This window comes from Mirounga angustirostris, unplaced genomic scaffold, assembly GCF_029215605.1.
Source record: "Mirounga angustirostris isolate CCGP_5_RB_7025 unplaced genomic scaffold, mMirAng1.0.hap1 SCAF_3, whole genome shotgun sequence".
In the NCBI taxonomy this organism is placed as follows: domain Eukaryota; kingdom Metazoa; phylum Chordata; class Mammalia; order Carnivora; family Phocidae; genus Mirounga; species Mirounga angustirostris.
In genome coordinates, this window is record NW_026991711.1 from 10,484,995 (window position 1) to 10,505,258 (window position 20,264).

The following is a 20,264-nucleotide window of genomic DNA, read 5'->3' on the forward strand; positions in this document are numbered from 1 at the left end:
CCAGAGTGTTGCCTTTTGTGAAGCTTAAATTTTGATAAATGAGCTAGCAGGAGGGCGCCTGGGTGGCTCAGTTGGTTAAGCGACTGCCTTCGCCTCAGGTCATGATCCTGGAGTCCCTGGATCAAGTCCCGCATCGGGCTTCCTGCTCAGCAGGGAGTCTGCTTTGTCCTCTGACCCTATCCCCCCTCAGGTGTTCTCTTTCATTCTCTCGCTCTCAAATAAATAAATAAATAAATAAAAATCTTTAAAAAAAAAATGAGCTAGCAGGAAAAAGAAATGATCAAACTATAATTTGGTTAAGCTTCTGTAGGCTTACTCTTCTTAGTAGTGCCAGGCCCAATTCGCCATCAAATTTAGGAAATACAGTAATAGTCATGACTTTCCATTGTGTAGTTGTCTAGATCTTATAATTATTTTCAATAGTCTAATAAGGGGGAAAAGAGAAAAACACTGAAATCTTTCTACGGACAACAAAAATGTTAGCTAAGACCCATAATGACTAAGGGAGATGTAATATATAGAAAAGATCCCTTTTGTTCGTGGGAAGAAAAAAGTAAAACATCAGAAAAATAAGAAATGACCCATCCCCCCTTCAAAAAATTTAATAGTGGAGACAGAGTGTGTTAGAAATCAGGAATCAGCTGTTGGTGTAGAAAGCATACTGCAGCGTGGGGGTCTACAAGAAGTCTCTGTTGAGAACACCCAGAGGTAATGAGAGAAAAAAAATCCCACTGGGAGAGAATGTTCTGGAAACATCTAGGCTATGAGCAAACACCTCTTGCCACTCAGTGACCTCTAAATGCGTCACTACTTTATAGCGTGATATTCCCATGACGTCAAGAATTAAGGAAAGTGGCCAGATTCTACTCTTTTTACACTTTCTATATTAACATAAGGAATTGTAGTTTACACCTGTAGAAGAGTTTTTCGGTTATAAAACTATTACAAAATTCATACCCAGGGGCACCTGCGTGCCTCAGTCAGTTGAGCCTCAGATTTTTGGTTTCGGCTCAGGTCATGATCTCAGAGTCGTGAGTTCGAGCCCCACATCGGGCTCCATGCTCAGTTGGAAGTCTGCTTGAGATTCTCTCTCTGTTTCCCTCTGCCCCACCCCCCACTCTCTCTCTCTCTCTCTAAAATAAATAAAGATATCTTTTTAAAAAATTCACACCCAGACTCCAGCGCCCCTTTGTGAGCATCTCCCGTGCAGTTTGTAACTAGAAAGTGTGTTTCCAGCCCTGGGTATAATCAGGACGAGCCAGAAACATCGCAGAACATCTAGAGCTAGAAGTTGAGTTTGTTGCCTTTTGTTGCCTCCTGCTAAGAATGCCCCATTATTACCCAAGAATTACATTTTAAAAAATTATAAGGCATTCATGCATTTTTATGATTGAGCAAACAAATGCCGTCTAGCCTACCTTCCAAATGATAAACATACCCCCTCACCTAAGACCGGAAAGAGCTACAGGATATTTGCCCTAGGCTGCTCCTCCTCGAATTTCACAGAGCATTCCTCTTTCTGACTTGCAGGGCAAATCCTCGGAATTTTAATTTTGACAATGTGGGAAATGCTATGCTGGCATTGTTTGAAGTGCTCTCCCTGAAAGGCTGGGTAGAAGTGAGGGATGTTATTATTCATCGTGTGGGGCCGGTAAGCAAGCACATGGAATCCTTTGAATGCTCAACAGCTGCTTTCCTTTGCTTTGATGAATAACCGTGTTTTTCATTTATACAGATGCATGGGATCTATATTCATGTTTTTGTATTCCTGGGTTGCATGATTGGACTGACCCTTTTTGTTGGAGTAGTTATTGCTAATTTCAATGAAAACAAGGTAAGCATTCTTGGTTTGAATACCGCAGGGTTTATTCCGTTCTAGCCACTTGCTTTGAGCTCTCTTTTTCTCCCACGGCATGAAGTCGCATTCAACCCCTAAGGTGACTGGTGTAAATAATCTGTATAACTATTTGACAAGCTACCTCGTCTCTGCCTTTCAGGCACACTATTTAAGAGCACGGTTCTCTTGCTAAATTTCCCCTTTTGGTAATGGTATCATTAATTCACTGACAACTGAAAGGCACATCTCCTGTTGTTCAAACGGAAAGGAGGGGCAGCAAGTTATGAAAATACAAGCTGAACTAAGGGACGTGCTGATTGCAGGTAATAATAACTTTCACACAATGTAAATTGGATGCTTTGTAACTCCAGAGGTGAACTCGGCATTTTGATGGGGCTGGGGGTGCAGGAGAAAATGTTCAATCCCAATTCACTGAATAAAAAGAAGATTTTCTAATTTCAGAGAAGAAATTTACATACTTTATGAACTCGGGAAACATTCTGAGATCATAACAGCTCTAATGATCAGTACAAGAGCTCCCAAATGGGAAAATGGCCAGCATAGTTTCCTGTCAAAAAGTGAGTTTGGGGGGAGAACATTCGACGTCATTCTTCTGGACATGGCTGATATGCCCCCTATTATGTAAGGGTCCAGTCTTCTGGAATCTTCATAATCGAGGTGCATACAGCTTTCGAGCACTTACTATGCACTAAGGTTGACATATGCTGTTTTCAATTCTCTCGACTCTGAAATGCACAGTGGAAGCGAAAACAGCTTACAGAGGTGACATAACTTGTCTGGGGCTTTTAAGGTGTAGAAAAGCCAGGGCCAGAATTCAGAAGTGGTGCCGACTCTGCAGAGTCTGAGAGTCTTCCAATTCAAGAGTGTAAAAATGTCGACCGTTGCCCTGCAGTGAATGAAAGCTAGACGTGCCGCACCGCACCGTGCTGCTCTTGGGATTCAGGGCTGGTACCGAATCGCACACAGCCACATCAGAGCCTGCTGGCGAGGGCAGCTTTACCTGGGACTCTATCATTCACGGCCCCCCCCAGGCTCCACACGTGTGGTTTCAGCTACTCAGTCAATTGCCACCTTTGATGTGTGCCTAATGAGGACCTCATTTCGTCCGGGCTTTCAAAGGGTGTGACTTAAAAATCCCCCTTTGGGTCCCAACACTACTCCGACCCACAGAAACATGGGATTTTAGTGTAAGAAAGAAGGCTAGAGAGAGATCATATTGCCCAGCCCCCTATTTTACTATAACACATTGATAAATGAGTGTCTTTAAGCCCTACAGTGTGTTCAATTTAATACCAAGCAGAAGAAGGAAGATAGGTCTCTTTAGATGCCTTTGAGCCCTGCGCTAGAGCAGACACCAGGGATTCCTGAGTAAGAGCAGAAGCCAGTCAGTCAGTTAACAGAGAGCTTAGGCTCTGCCTGCTCAGAACACCGTGCTAGGCCCTCTGAGCAGACACCTGGTTTCAGGAGAATCAGGTCCTGATTTCAGAAGAATCAAATCAGCGACATAAATGCAACAACACAGATGTTCAACAACTAGAGACGAATATATAATCAATCGCAGCTCTTGAACTTAGAGGAATGGCTAAGTAAGCAGAGTGTCGGGAGGTTTACTCACAGTACCGATTGTATTTCTGTTCTGAGGGAAGAAAGAAGCATCTTGGCTTGGTAAGGGGAACGTGGACATAAGCTCAAGTGGGTGCTTAGAGAAAGAGGGAAAGTAGAAGAAATGACATTACCAGACATTACAAACTTGATTATTTAATTGGAGATCCAAATTTCTGAATTATATGAACCATTTAGAAGAGATCCTTTTTTTTCTGTAAGCTTTTCAGAGGGTAGTACGTGAGCTGCTGTATAACAGCATTTATTCATTTATCATTCAGTCATTCGACAGATTTCTTTGAGCACTTACTGGTGCCAGACACTGCTCTTGACCCTGGGGACACAAGAAGCTAAACACACGAACTAAACACTAAACACATAAAGATTTCTACCCTTCTGGAGCTCACATGCTAATGGTCATATCCAAAGGTATGTGAGCAGATTTCCAAATATATAGGCAGTGGGGAAATATAAAGATATGGGAAATAAGGCAAGCTTTGGGGGCAATGTTTTCACAATTCAGAATTATGGAAAATTATGTCTTCCCTAGAAAATGGAACCCTGTCTAAAAAGTTCAAAGTCTATACTAGTAATATATGTATTTTTAATTTCTTGATTATGAGATAACAGTTTGATTAATAAACTTAATTTCACAATAATAAGCTTTCAGAGGTTTTCAGGTATTAACGAACAGATGATACCACCATGCTTATTAGTCTTTTGGATCATTTCAGAGTTCAACTTTCTAAAATAATTTGTTTTATATAATTAAGGAATAATATGAATGTGTGTTACACCCAGAGAACCCAAAGTATTTGTTTGCAGTTAGTGAGAAAAATGGTTTAGCAATACTAATATTAGAAAAATTAACTTAAAACAAATACCATTTTTAGGAATAAACAGTGTAATTAAATAATTCCAAAAGAAGCTAATCCCTAGTGAAGTATAGAACTCCTAAACCATAAAATATATGAAGAAAAAATGATCCAAATTATTTTAAAAAGCTAGCAAGTCCAAATCATAGTGAAAGATATTAACATATTTCTCTAAGAAACTCGTAGACAGAAAAAAAAAGAAAATACGAGATTTGACACAATAAAAACATTTGATCTACTGGACATAAAAAGAACCCTGACCCCAGTAATTTTCAAGTATAAAATGTACCCTCTACAAGGTCATAAAATAATACCAAAAAATTGATAATGTACAGATACATCTACAATAATAAAAAAAGATGACAAAAATCCCTCATAAGTTGAAGATGTTAAGACAACATTCTGAATAATTTATGAGTCACTGAAGAAATCAATAGAAAAGCACAAGTCATTTAGATAAATCATTTATAAAAATCATAGATGAAAGCTCGCAAGACACAGGTAAATCAGTAGAGGGAAATTTACAACTATAAGTGTACATTTTTTAAAAAATCAAAGATTAATTAATTAGTAATATGTCACATATCCAAATCAATAAATTATAATAAGAACAACAAAGTAAAATGGAAGAAAGTAACAAAAATAAGGACAAAAATTAATTATATAGAAAACAAAGATACGATAAAAGATTCAAGAATGACAAAAACAGATTCTTTAAAAAAATTAAATTGATAAACCTCTCTCAAGGTTAAGCATGAACAAAAATGTGGAAAAGGAAAATAAACAAGCTATAGTGAGTCAAACAGGTTAGGTAATGATACAAGGACAGAAAGTTAAACTTACAGAACAAAACCGAAAGTCATAGGAGGCACAGGTATATGTAAAACAGAAGTAGCACAACAAATCAGTGGAGAAGATGAGACCATCAGTAAGTAACGCTGGGGTCATTGAGTGTCTAGATAGAAGAAACTAAACAGAGATCTCTACCTCACAGCATACTCAGAAATGAATTCCAGAAGAATGAAAGACCTAGCTATGAAAAACCATTTGTCAACCATGTAGAATTTATTTTTGACCCTGCCGTAGTTGTGGATTTCTTGACTTTAACCACAAATTGGAATCCATAAAGAAAGAAATTTATAGATTAGGTTACATTAAAATGAAAAGTTTCTGAGAGATAAGAGACGTGATAAGCAAAATTTTTTTTTAAAAAGCATGCTAAGACTAAGAGGAAATATTTACAACTCATATAACTGACAGAAGATTAATATCCAGAATATATTAAGAATTTCTATAACACATCTGAAAGTAAATATCTAGATACAAAAATGAGCAAAGAATATGAACAGGCAATTCACATAGGAAGATACAGAAATCACTCCCCCATTTATACACATAAAAAATGTTTCATCTCACTGATATTAGAACTAAATTACATACATTTCCCACCCATTGTGGCCAAATTTAAATGTCTGATAATATCAAGTATTGGCAAGAATATTAGGACATGAATACTTGGAGATTGCTAGCAGCAAATTTTCTTGGTTATTCCTCTTTGGACAGTAACTTCACAATATCTGAAAAACATAGAGATGCATAAATCCCTAACCCCAGCAATTCCTCTCCTAGAGATTTGCTATCAAGAAAGTCTCATAGATGTTCACCATGAGGTAATACATGTGTGCTAATTGCAACATTTCTTTAGTAATATAAACCTAACTTCTGATATATTTGTACAGTGAGGTACTCTGAACAGTTAAACCAATTAGGTCTAGTGTCTAGTTGTATGCACAACATAGTGTTCAGTGAAGATAAAAACAAACTGCATAAATAAGCACAGATTGGATACCATTTATATAAATTTTTGAAATTCAAAACAAATATGTTCTTATGTATTGATACATACACAAACAGTAAAATCTGAAAAATCGTGAGGGGGACATACTCTTGAAGGAGAGTAGTTAGCTCTGTAGAAATAAAGGAAGAATGAGAGTGGGGGGTGGGTGGGTTTTTTTTTTCCAGTTCTGCCTGTATAATATAGCATAATAAAATGTTATGCAATATAATATATATGGATATAGCATTTTAATGAAGTACTCCTATATATATGCACACACATATATATAATAAATAATATTTTATCTCATTTAGACATTTGTCACAGCATTAATTCTTCAAGATTCAAATTCTGTGACTTCATATCACTTGAAAATAGTTTTTTTATTATATGTATCAGAATGATTTAAAAAAAAAAAAAAGGACACAATCACCTTAACCAGAAGCAACAGATAGACAAGCTACAGTTTTGCTGCATTTCCCACAATGAAACGAACGGAAACTAACCACTTATTAGAGTGGGTATCCCTTTTTGAAAATTTGATTGTGTAGAGAACCTTCTTTAGATTTTCCCAAACCTGAATATTATACATCTTCAAAGATGCCAGTTGAAGACCACCCTTTTGGGGACTCCTCTTAAGACCACATTTGAGAATTCTGACCATGCCTATCGAACCACCATGGTATTTGAAGAATATCTTTATTTCACACCCCCAAATTAGTCCTGTTGGTATCACCACCCCATTTGCAATGTCCTCAGTGTGGAGTAGACGACATAAGGCCTTTTTCTGCTTTCCTTTGTTTATTAAGGGGACAGCTCTGCTGACTGTAGATCAGAGAAGATGGGAAGATCTGAAGAGCCGACTGAAGATAGCACAGCCTCTTCATCTCCCACCTCGCCCGGGTATCAAAGATGCTCTGATTTTATTCATGTTGGGCACCAGTGTTCATGATTCCCCAGGAGTCTAAGATTTCAATTAAAATAATAATCGTGAGGCCACTAGGCGGTTGTGCATAAGTTAATATAGAAACAGGCTCCAAACTACAGATCTCTCCATAGGCTATTTTTTTTTTTTTTTTTTTTTTTTTTTTCTCCATAGGCTATTAAAATCAACCACCCAAAGGCTGTGCTTCAGTGCTCTCAGGATAAGCCCTAATGAAAAAATGAATTTTTAAATAAAATATATTTGTGCTTGCCTTTTAAACATATGAGTGAAATGTATTAAACTGACAGAAATTGAATGATGCGGTTCTCCTTCCAATACAGACGGCGTCATGCACCGTCGTTTTAAATATTCAGAACCAGCCATTCCTGCAAAACACCACACAATAGATTGAACTATAGGGGCAAAAAAAGTAATGAGTTTTAAAATGAGCATTAAAGGAAATGAAAGACAAGTAAATGTGACCTATGTCTGAAATGCCCTTGCCTCAACCTCTCTTTTGCAGATAATGATGGTTTTAGAGCTAAGATGTATGACATAACCCAGCATCCATTCTTTAAGAGGACAATTGCATTGCTTGTCCTGGCCCAGTCGGTGCTGCTGTCTGTCAAGGTACTTTTCTTTCACGCTGAAACTCTGGGAAGGACTTGTTTGTTCATTGGTGCATCCAAGAATATCGCAAGGGGCTATATCTGTTCACAGTCTATGTTTTTTTAAAAAATTAAAATTCACAGTCATGTTCTAATGAGAGAAAGAGAGGAAGGTCTTGATGTGTCTGATGGATGCAGACAAAGACCAGTGTGCTGTTTGTCTTACAGTGGGACGTGGAGGACCCAGTGACCGTTCCTTTAGCAACAATGTCGGTTGTTTTCACCTTCATCTTCGTTCTAGAGGTACGGTAATGAGCCAGCAGGCCCTGGGGGCTGCAGTGGGCATTGCAAAGTAGAGCAGTGTCCTCCTTTGATAGCGCCCATGTTCAGCTCTGTGTTCCATTGTTTTTGAAGTTTTTTTGTGGGGGAGAGGGGTGGCATGCTCATAAGATATTTTCCTTTTGGGGCTGTGAACAAAGATTTCACTTTATATGTCAGATTTGCCTAACGGCAGAAATCGCTAACTGCTGTTGATTGTTGTATCTGAATGTTGGCCTGTCTGGTTATGTGAGTTCAAATATTTGTAGCGAACTGCACATACCACTGTAATTCAGGGACTCAGATCGCAATGTTGTGGCCAAGGGAGTTAGCCCAGAAAGGATTATTTTAATATATGGTCCGTATAATATCATTTTCCAGCGTAATCTTCTTTGAAATACAAGCAGATTCTTATTTCACCCTGTACGGGTTGATGTTTCCCAAAATCAATGGTCTTTTACTTGAGGAAGAAAAACGTCCTGCTATCAGAACTAGTCGTAAAACAAGGAGAAAAGAGCCTGGAGAATACAGATTTGTAACCTACCGAGCTTTAAAATTTAGATAGATAGATCTATTTCTATATCTCTGTATCTTTATCTATCTATCTATGTCTTGGTAATAAATTCTTCTCTTTGGTTCCTACCTCCTTTTAAAAATGTGCCTCAAATTCACACATTTAAATATATGCTGCACACTCAGCTTCTATTTACTGTCTTCCTTATCTTCCCCCAGGTTACGATGAAGATCATAGCAATGTCACCTGCCGGCTTCTGGCAAAGCAGAAGAAACCGATATGACCTGCTGGTGACGTCGCTTGGCGTGGTCTGGGTGGTACTTCACTTTGCCCTCCTGGTATGCATATAGTTCAAGTTTATTTTAGTTGATAACTGGGGTTCCGGTAACCCTGTTTCCGGTCTCATTTCAGTCCGTGTCAGCCTACCCTCAGGGGTCAGATTAACCTCCCTACATCCATCCTTGCCCGTGACGGGCCCTCAGGCGAGCTTGTGCACACAACTCCCCACACTCTTCCCACGGACAAAATCTGGCCCTTCGGAGTCCTAGAGTGGGTGAATCAGAAGAAGAACCTTTAAGATCTCTGGTTTAACTCTCATTTTCCCAAAGGATAAAAATGAGAGAGAGAGAGAGAGAGAGAGAGACAACAATGGAAACAGAGATTATGAGAACTGCCTAAATTCACATACAAGCTGGTATCAGAAGGCTCAAACCCAGTTTTCTGAACTGAAGTGTAGCATCCATGCCGCTACGTTCTACTCAGTATTTCACAGTGGGATTCTCAGGCACTTTTGCTGCCTTATTTCCTACTGACATCCAGCTGCCATTTCTCTAAAACCCATCATTCCCAGTGTCTATACCTGAGTTCTCACTAGTTTGCCTAAAATGCCTCCACCCTCCATGTAGTCTGAGGTCCAGCTCAAAATCTATACCCGTGGGTGTGCTTGACTGAGATCTAGAACTGTGTTGCCCAATAAGAACAAAATGTGGCCATGGATATAATTTCAAATATTCTAGGAGCCACATTAAAAAAATAAAAAAGGAACAGATGATGTTAACTTAATAATGTATGTTAACCTACCATATCCAAAATATTATCATTTTAACATGTCAGCAATATAAAAATTACTCAGGAGAGAGATTACATCCTTTTTTTGTACTAAATCTTTGAGTGTGTGTTTTACATTTATAGCACATCTTAATTTAGACTCACTGCATCTCAAGGGTTCAGCAACCACATGTGGCTGGTGGCTGCCATACTGGACAGCATAGCTCTAGACGGCCCTACTCTGGGCTCCACCATTTTCCAGCCTCAATCAGGTTATTTGTCGTCAGTGATCCTTTGTTCCCTGCTATGAACTTGGGGATATGAACTTCATAATTTATCCATTCCGTATGAGCATTATAGAGATCAAGCACGTGAAGTTCTTCTAACTGTAAAGAGTATACAAACTCATAACACATTCTTATAAGTACCTTCTTTTTTTAGTCTTCTTTGATCCCAGACATAAATAATGTTATCAGATTTCCCTGCTCTCTTCTATCCATTCTCCGATCCTCTCCAATGTTAGAGTCACACCAGAAAAGATCCACCACACCCAGAACCCATTTACACATTACAGAGGGCGTGCTTTCGTATGAAATTGCTGTGCTCCGGCAGGTAGGTATTGAGTGTACTTCTTAAAACAACTGTCACTTCAGTGTCAGGGGCTGTGCCGAGCCTTGGTGGGCTCTCAGTCGCCCTGATCCATTTCCTCCAACGATAAACGGTTTTGATCACTAAAGATGTGCAAGTCACCATGCTGGGAATGGAGAAGAATGCAGTGAACAAAACAAAGGCATGTTTTGTTTTATTTTAAAGTTTTAAGGCAGAATATTTAGTCATGATCAAGAGGTTGGGGGGACTTTGGGACAGCTGCAGGTAGGCATTCATGGAAGGCTCCCAAGTCAATGAGAGTTATAGCCATAGTGAGGCAGATGGAGGAGAGACACATATTCTTGGGATGACACAAGGTAGTGGGAGGTGGCTTCATCAGAGAGGTCCTAGAAACTGTCCCTACAGAAGTGATGGCTACCGGGTTCAGTCTGTAGGACGAGGGGCATGTCAGCGGCTGTCCCTATGATGGAACACTGCGGGAGGGAAACAGTGCCTGGAGTAGAAGGAGCAAGGGAAACACGGCACAAGATCTGGATGGCACCTCTCAGGACCCGGCAAAGGATGGGGGTCATCCTCGTAGAAGCCATTGGGTGTCGTCACTTCCAGAATGCAAGGTGAGAAGCCATCTATAACAGATTTGGAACTAATGTAGATAGGGGCAGCCAGGTCCATATTTTTATCTTTCCCTAGACAAATGGAGCCAAAAGCTACTTGGTCCAAGCAGAAGAGTAGAGCAGGCTTCCTAATTCCGGATGTCCTAGAGAGGACATCTCACACCAAAAAGACCAACTTGCCTGTTCTCCCTGACCACTTTTGTTCTCCTGAAGAACCTCCAGTTCTGGAAGGATGCTCATCCTCCATGCAATTTTGCAGTGGTCTATTGTGAAGGAAGATGCAGTCCTTGTTCCCATCCAAAGTTATTTCTATGTAAACACATTCAATTCCTTCTACCTCAAGAATATCACCAGACCCCCTTCCCGGGGGCCCATATGTGACTGTTGTCACTTGGCTAGGCAAGGCTCCTCGAGAAAAATCATGCTTTGGCATGAGTTTAATGCCACAGTTGTTATTGCGGTTCTAGCTGATGGGCTCTTTGTTTCCGAGATGAAGCTTTCTTAGTCATAAAGCAGACCCAGTCATCTCTTGCTGCCAATTGCATACTTGAAGAATGAGCTGGATGTGTTTCTGGGTAGGGTAGACATCTCTGAAATCGGCTTACAGGAATGTGGCTGGCTGGTCTCCAGAGTCTCCAGAGACCTACAGAGAGGGGAAAGCTGACCTCCCCCCATCTTTTCCAACACCGCACCTCCTCCTTTGCCAGGACTCCTGCATTTCCAGTCTCACTTGGCTTCCTCATGTTGCCTTGGTACCCTAAGTTTTTCTTGCTCCTCAAAGGAGCTGGTCACTATTTTATGTAAAATAAGTTTTAAAATACAGAATTCAGCTGAGCAAAACAGGGAGCGAAGTTTCATTTAAGATTTGATTTTATAGCTAATATTTATTCATGAGTTTTGGCAGTGACCTTTTCAACACCTTTTAAAGATAAATTTCTTATAAGAATTTCACATTTTATTAAACTAATTACTCAGTAGACTTCACAGAAGACTTAAAATGAAAACTGGAACTGTAACAAGATCTTTTGTGCACATTATGAGTGGCTCTCTTCTTTTTAAATTTCAGAACGCATATACCTACATGATGGGTGCCTGCGTGATTGTCTTCCGGTTTTTCTCTATCTGTGGAAAGCATGTGAGTACATTGCAAAGGATACTATCAAAGGTTACATATACACAGAAAAAAAGAGTGAAGCCTAATTGACTTCAGCTGTCCTTCTCGGTCTTGGAAGTTAACAAATTGCTGGTCATCCTAAGTCCAAATGGGCAAATATTAAATATTAAAATGAATCAGTAGCTTAGTTATCTTGTGATATGTTTCCTGATATTTATGTTGTTTTATTTATTCTTCATATTTGCTAGATGAACTCAATCATCAACTAAAGATAACATACTGGGCATGAAAGCAAAAGCCAATGGTTTTCCTTAATACTTCTTTATTTTTATTGTTTTTATTTGTAATAAAGTTATTTTACTGCAAAGAAAAATAATCTTTAATGAAGCTTCATGATTCTGTGATCCCAGATTTCTTCATATTTTTTCTTGTTCATGCATATACTCGGCATCTATTTGTCATTTTTTAAAGTTGCTTTCTTTTTTATTAGTGACATTATTTCATAAACATTCCATACATGCACATGTTCAGTACATTCAATGTTTGATACTATTTAGCATTTTGTCATTGTTTAGGCTTGTTTCTGTGAACATCTGTTTGTGGAAGGATCCTGTCTACGTGATGGCATAGGCCAAATATGGACAGCCCTCCTCATAGAAACTTAGGCAGCAAGAGAAGAGAAAACAGGAAGCTAGGAATTTTAGGGAGGGGTTTTTATTAATTTGGCTGAAAAGGCTGAAGAGTTTGAAATATAAGTTGAATTTCTCTCTGTTTTTTTGAATAATATTCAGATTTAATACCCTTTAATAAGAATTAATTCAAAGCAATCGTCAAATGAAGGTCACTCTTGTGCCAACCTGCGTACCTGTCATTCACTTCCCAGGTTGGCCCAGTTAAGTGAATTAAATATTCATTTTCCCCTCCCCATCTTCATCTACAGGTAACGCTAAAGATGCTCCTCCTGACTGTAGTCGTCAGCATGTATAAAAGCTTCTTCATCATAGTGGGGATGTTCCTATTGCTCTTATGTTATGCTTTTGCCGGAGTTGTTTTATTTGGTACTGTGAAATATGGAGAGAATATTAACAGGTGGGTGTATATTTATCTTTCTATTCATTTATCAAGCAAACTTTTTTAGTCATGAAATCATGAATAAAAAATCCAAATGACTTTTGCCTGTTGAAGACAAAAGGGAAGGGGGAAGCGATCAGTTGGAAACAAAGACAAAATAAAATGGCCAAATTTTAAATCACATTTTTCTAATTAAAAATAGCCTACATATTGACTTTAGAAACCTTATTTCCATAATACTCCCATAATGTAACACAAATCCATAATTCCAAATCTACCACCATGCAGGAATAACCACTTCTAATATCCTGGCAAATTTCTATCCATCTACTGCCAAAAAACAATATATTCTTTTTTTAATTACACTTTAAAATGACTTTGGGTTTTCCTTTTTCTTTTCTTTTTAAAACAAAACATGGGAAGTCCTAACTCCCAAAATGGTTACTATGTATGAAAAGCATTTTTCAAAGATTATCTTAAATTCTGTGGAAGCGCCTCATAGATGTTTTTTAAAACGTAATTACACAACAAATTAAATACAAATGTGTCTTGTTGCAGCTATTACTTACTTGATCCGTGGAAGCTCCGCATTTTATAGCAAACTCCATGTGAACGAAGGAATCACTTTTACTTGTCAAAGCTGGGACCCTCAGTGATTCAAGATGCATGGCCACAGATTGGTGGCACCATGCTAGGGTTGGGTTATTCAGACCACTATGCTTAAGGGCAAGTATGAATAACAAGCAAATTAAGAGGGTATAGCCTTTAGACATGGTAACTTAGCAACCAAATTTGTTCCAAAAGCTACCTGTTTTAGTGGGGACACCTTACTACTTCATGACAAACCATATTACCCACGTTCTGGTTTTTCTTCCTTACATAGGCATGCCAACTTTTCTTCAGCGGGAAAAGCCATCACTGTACTATTCCGAATCGTCACAGGCGAAGACTGGAATAAGATTATGCATGACTGTATGGTAAACTTCTCTTCATCCCTAACAGTGCCTCAACTTAGAACCAAGTGAAACTCTTCACTATGCAACATTGGCAAGCGTCATCCTCGTTAGCTGCAAGACTTTGTGTACAAAACACATAGCCTGGCCGTTTAGTTCATAAAATTGCATCCTTTTCCATTACAGTGTTTGGATATCCAGTGAACCCAGCTTGAGTTATTGTAGTTCCATTTGGCAATCCGAATTATGTGGACATTGTTCCTTCCCTCCTACCTTTAACATTTTGGCAATCAAGTACAGCCAGGGGAGTTCTGCTTCTTTAACTGAATTTACTCAACAGATATTCCCTGAGCGCCTGGTTTATACTGGGCGCTATGCTAGGTGCTAGGTCTCCCATGATTCCAGGGCCTGCTCAAGGAGCTTACAGCCAGGCTCGGAGTTACACCGTCCCCTTGGTTCCTCTCTCCTCCTCGCTGCCCCTCCCATCTCCAGTGCAACGTGGGCTCCATCAGGAGTCCCGCCCCACGCTAAGACTGCGGTGATATGTTCCTACAGCACTCTGTGTTTCTCCTTCGTAGCGTGTATCCCAACTGTAGTGAGTTACTCACTTGATTATTTCATCTCTGTTTCCTCTCTCACAACCTCAAGAACAACGCTGTGCAGGAGAAATTTCGGCAATGCTGCTGGCAATCTGCTCTTTCCCATTCAGTAGCCCTATGTGGTTACTGAGCCCTTGAAATGTGACTAGTGCACCTGAGCAACTGAATTCTAAATTTTATCTAACAGTGTTTGATGTTCATTAACGTACATTTACATTTTAACAGCCACACGCAGTCCGTGGCTCCCATCGAGCTCTAGACCAGCAGCAACATGAAGGAGGGACAGAGTCTATGTCTTGCTTAGGCTTGTCTGTCTCCAACACTGGGTAGAAATCTAGCACATAGTAGGAGCTAAAGAACTCTATGTGTGAATGAACAGGGACAGAATTTACCGAATCAGATATAATAGAAGGCAGGATTAAATAAGTTCTAAATGAAGAACAAGCAGAGTGCTATGGGAATGTAGTCTCTCTGGCTGAAAGAGACCAGGTCTCTCAGAGGTGTTGGCATTTTATTGGGCCACTGAGGACAGGGAGGCTTTTGATAACCTGAGCCTTGTGCTCTTCTGTAATGTCCCAGAAATGTGCTCCAGGAATGAGGATTACTGGTTTCTTCTTACACAGTTTGAATGTGAGTCTGCTACGTATAACAAATCTTCATAAATCTTAACCCATTAGTTAGGTCAGAGAAGTCTTTTAGATGCCTTTTTCTTTGACTTTGTGTAGTTCCCATCAGAGTGACTACTTAGCATTCAGGACTAGTGGAGGTGACAGAAAGAATGTCTCTTGGAAGAAACCGGTTCATTTTCATTGTGCTTCTAAAATGGCAATGAACTTGGGATTCTCCGAGACTGGAAGTGTAGAATAAATGAAATATTCTTTTTGATTTTTGCCAGAGGTGATGTACTCAATGTATGTGGCTTCTGAGAGACTAACTTTGAAATTAGTTATATTTTCTGTGCGGAGGAATAGTTCCCTCACTTCAGCGGACGCACAGAAATTTGTATTCTTCACTCTCATCCCTCCTCCCTGTCCCCCGTGGCCCTGCAGGTCCAGCCTCCCTTTTGCACTCCAGATGAATTCACATACTGGGCAACCGACTGCGGAAATTATGCTGGGGCGCTTATGTATTTCTGTTCATTTTATGTCATCATTGCCTACATCATGCTAAATCTGCTTGTAGGTAAGTGATGTTCGTTGAATATGTTTTAATATCCTTAAGCTCAGGTACTTAGATAATTACGTACAATTTGCGAGTAATTATCCCAGATTGCTCGGGGCGGGTGTTTCACGGCATTAATTATAAATTGTTGCCTCTCGATCCAGAAGCTGAAAAGACCTTTGAAAGGCATGTAAATGACAGTTGATTGCAATTTCAAGAGTTGTCCTATTAATTATGATCATTAATTTCAAAAGAGCTCTTCTCACGTGTTGAGTTGAACAAATCTCAGGGAGGGCTACCTTTAGGGCCTTGAAAGATCACAGGTACGTTTTTGAAAGATACATGGTGTTCACCCAGGTGTGGGGCCACCCAGAACCCAATCTGACCTTTACAAACTGCCCTGGAACTGTCAACTAAGAGTGAAAGCCAGATGGCATGGATATCTCTACACACAGAAGGTCTGTTTTTGCTCATGACCCTCATGTTTTGGAAAAGGCAGAAGATGGATAAATAGCTTAGTCCAAGTGTAAGATATGCCAACTTGGAAAACACACTAAAAGCACTTTAAAAATTTGGCTTATAATGTAGGGGATAAAATCCATTATTTATAATAGATGTTTTACTCTTTCTAAAAAATGACACATTAGCCTAATTATCTAACTTCTCCACTTTGCTTCTTTCTTTTCTTAGCCATCATTGTGGAGAATTTCTCCTTGTTTTATTCCACGGAGGAGGACCAGCTTCTAAGTTATAACGATCTTCGCCACTTCCAAATCATATGGAATATGGTGGATGATAAACGAGAGGTAGGAAAGGGGGCTGCTTCTTCATGCCCACCCCAAAGAGACTCATTGCTCTCCCTCGACGATTTAACTGGTCTTTTTGTCACCAGGGGACACCTACTGAATTTGGAATGGCCATTGGTGAATTGTAGAAAGCCTCCATTGACTGTTCAGCAGAATATGCTGGGAGGGGAGAGGGACAGAGTGGTCCCCCTCATGTCCTGTCCAACCATGGACGTCCTCTTCTTTGGACATTCAGAAAGTTACCAAGGAAGGGAAACCAAGGAAGCTCTGAAGAAAGCAGCCCTGGGCTGGGGGCGGGAGAAGGGGTGAAGTTCAATTCACCAGAAGGATGATGTAACACAGAGCCACGGGCAGCCACCAACTGCAATCTTAATTAGTTATTGAGTGGTTTCTGAAAGTTATTATTTTTAAATTTTTTTGGACTTATTATTTGAATGCTTTCATCATAAGGCTTACCCAAGATTTCCTAGAATTAGCCAAAGTAGCAGCACCTTCTTCTGCTGCTCCTCTTCTTCCTCCTTCTTCATCCTAGCAGACACTCGGGTGCTGGGGATATAGCGATGAGCACAATGGAAAGGCCCCCATGCTCGCAGAGCTTCTGTTCTAATAAAAAGCGAAACAATAATTATAATTATTATTATTACCTCAAGAAGCTATAAGTACTTTGCAGAAAGTACTAGAGTAGAGATGGGTTGGACTGGGGGGCAGGCCACTTTAGTGGGGTGGTCATGATGGTCTGGCTGTTAGACCCAACCTCTGAAAACCAAGGAGAGTTCAACTGTGGGAAAATCTGGAGGGAAGATCCAAAAATCATTGCAGGAAGAGTTCCCAGAGGGCGTGAAGACCAAGGAGCCAGAACAGGCTGAGGAAAGGGGCATGCCAAGCTAGGCCTGCATGGCAACGCCCGGTTTGCCCTCCCCTCTGCCCCCCTCTCCCTGACGCCCCCCAGTTCCCCAGGACCAGGCTCAGGGGGCTTTCTCTGAGACAGTGGCCATCTGGCCTAGCTCTCCCCTCTCCCCTCGATCCACCGGCAGCTCCAAGATGGCTGCCTGCAGGAACCTGCTTTCCTTGGACATACACAGCAATGAGAGCGCCATTGGCCACAGGTTAAGGTGTCAGTAACTGACAGGAATTCATGGGTTGCCCCTGCCCCTGCCTCTTGCCCAGGGCCTGAATTCACAGACGCTAGGTGGTGGTGCCTGTGAGGGAGCAACACGTGTTCGATTTTCAGGACCTGGAGCTGCTCTGACCAGGTTCTCTTGTATGTAATTGTTCTAATTATGGAGAAGACCTGAACGGGAGTGATGATTCCCTAGAAGAACCACTTAGAATAAGTGTTTAGAAGTTCGTGGCATCCGGGCGAAGTGAAGAGGAGGGTCGTGTACATGGGAATGTTCTGCTTTTTTGTGATAACACATTACCAACCCACTCAGCATGTGTTTTCGAGAAACAGATGAGCAGGGGCTGAGTCAGTGAAACAGGCGGGAGAAGAGGAGGCTGGCAAAGCAAGGGCTGAGGCCAGGGAGGCAGAGGGCCTGCTTGGTACCCTGCTAGGCTCCCAGGGCTGCCAGGTTCTGAGATCCCACAGACCCGGGGATGCTCCAGCAGAAAATCCAAGGGCTCAGCTTTCAGTCTGGTGCTCCTCTCAGGCACACACCCTCACCCAGCCTCCGGGGAGGCCAACAACTTCCTGGCTACCTATCTTTTGAGAAAAAAATCTGGTGTTCTGGGTGGTTTTTGTTTTTTGTTGGTTTTTTTTTTTTTTTCTGTGAAAACAGAATCCCAAGTGAATCATTACGGCCTGAAGATGATTTACCAGTCACTGTGTTCTGCCCGCCAGGGGGTGATTCCGACTTTCCGGGTAAAGTTCCTGCTGAGGCTGCTGCGGGGGAGGCTGGAGGTGGATCTGGACAAAGACAAGCTCCTGTTTAAGCACATGTGCTACGAAATGGAAAGGCTGCATAATGGTGGTGACGTCACTTTCCATGACGTCCTCAGGTACGAAGGGGCCTTCCCAACTGCGTGTCACAGAGCTGACCCGGGTCCAGAACCTGAAGCATGGCCGTTCAAGGCCTCGTGAAACACAACCAATAAGGAGGTTCATAAGCCAAGATGCCACACCCCCTGAGGTGATGAGGCGAGGCCGCCCTGCTCGGGCTCCGAGTGGCCTTGTCGCTGTCCTATAAGGACCGTGTCTGAGTGAGGGCCTCACACAGGAGCAGGGAGAAGCAGTGGTCTGACGTCCCCAGAACTGCCCCTGACTCACTGGGGAGCTCCTGACGGGGAGAGGTAAGGGGCCTCGGGGAGAGTGGCTGCCCCTCGTTTTGTGAGGAAGGATCTGGTCCCGGAGAGTCATGAGACTTGCTCAGTGACGCAGCCTCGGTGGTCAAGCTGGGGCTAATGGGCAGATCGTCTCACTTGTGAGGCTGCTCTGTGATGGCTGCCCCCGCTTGGGTGGCAAACCACATTTTCCATTCCATGAGCTCCCAGACAGGACCAAGGGAACAAAATACCATAAACTCAGGGGTTTAAACAAGTGTATTGTTTCATAGTCCTGGAGGCTAGAAGTTTGAATTCAAGGGCTCGGCAGGGCTGGTTCCTTCTGAGGCTGCGAGGGGGAATCTGTTCCAGTTTCTGGGGTTTTGCCCGCCATCTTTGTAGAAACATCACCCCGATCTCTGCCTCCATCTTCGTGTGTGGTTCTCCCCATGTGCACGCGTGTGTATGTGTGTGTGTGTATCCAAGTCTTCCCTTTTATAAGGACACCATTCATATTAGATTAGGGACCCATCCCATTCTGATATGACCTCATCTTAACTAATTACATCTGCAGTGACCTATTTCCAAATACGATCACATTTTGAGGTACTGGAGGTTATGACTCCAACATCTAATTTTTTAGGGGGAAAACAATTCAATCCATAACAGCTTTTTAAACAGGAATCCATGCATAAAATCCTGAGGTCCATGGACTTGGAAATAATCCCATCTTTATTTTCATGAATCACTCCCTGAAATGCAGCATTTTCTTCAGTGATGAATGCAGGCAACAAACCACAGCCATGTTAACAATACGTGCGTCTTTGTCACCAGCAGAAATCACAGATATTTTCAGAGCACGTCACTGACGTGGCTGATAGCTTAGATATCCTTTACACTCGCCAGCACTTCTAAGTTATAGTGGTCATTTGACCTCAGCTAGATGTTAATATTTAAAGCAATAATAAAGAAGCATTTATGTTACTATGTCACCATCTTGTTAAACATTTTCTAAAATTAATTTTATTTCTTTTTTTATCGACGTAGAGTTGACACAATACTACACTGGTTCCAGGTGTACAACACAGTGACTCAACTCTGTATGTTATGCTATGCTCACCGCAAGAGTAGGCAACCCCAGTCACCAAGCAACACCTTTACAGCATCATTGGCTATATTCCCTGTGCTGTACTTTTCATCCCGGTGACTTATTCATTCCAACACCAGAAACCTGTGCCTCCCACTCCCCTTCATCCCCTTTGTCCATCCCCCCAGCCCCCTCCCTGCCGGCAACCACCAGTTTGCTCTCTGTATTTATGGGTCTGCCTCTGCTTTGTTTGTTTCATTTTTTAGATTCCACATGTAAGTGAAATCACATGGTATCTGTCTTTCTCTGTCTGATTTATTTCACTTAGCATAATACCCTCTAGGTCCAATCACATTGTCACAAATAGTAAGATCTCATTCTTTTTTTATGGCTGAGAAATATTCCAG

At 41.1% G+C, this 20,264-nt stretch overlaps 1 protein-coding gene across 1 annotated transcript in view; it reads left to right on the forward strand.

Annotated features, from left to right (window-relative positions):
• Positions 1–20,264, forward strand: part of NALCN (sodium leak channel, non-selective) — a 312,103-nt gene that overhangs the window by 284,727 nt on the left and 7,112 nt on the right. Inside the window, exons 30-41 of the mRNA XM_064585923.1 lie at positions 1,531–1,651; positions 1,736–1,834; positions 6,982–7,075; positions 7,621–7,727; positions 7,934–8,008; positions 8,756–8,875; positions 11,874–11,942; positions 12,862–13,010; positions 13,876–13,969; positions 15,594–15,726; positions 16,396–16,511; positions 18,352–18,509. Coding sequence (XP_064441993.1) covers positions 1,531–1,651; positions 1,736–1,834; positions 6,982–7,075; positions 7,621–7,727; positions 7,934–8,008; positions 8,756–8,875; positions 11,874–11,942; positions 12,862–13,010; positions 13,876–13,969; positions 15,594–15,726; positions 16,396–16,511; positions 18,352–18,509 — 1,335 coding nt within the window. The remainder of the gene's footprint in view (positions 1–1,530; positions 1,652–1,735; positions 1,835–6,981; positions 7,076–7,620; positions 7,728–7,933; positions 8,009–8,755; positions 8,876–11,873; positions 11,943–12,861; positions 13,011–13,875; positions 13,970–15,593; positions 15,727–16,395; positions 16,512–18,351; positions 18,510–20,264) is intronic.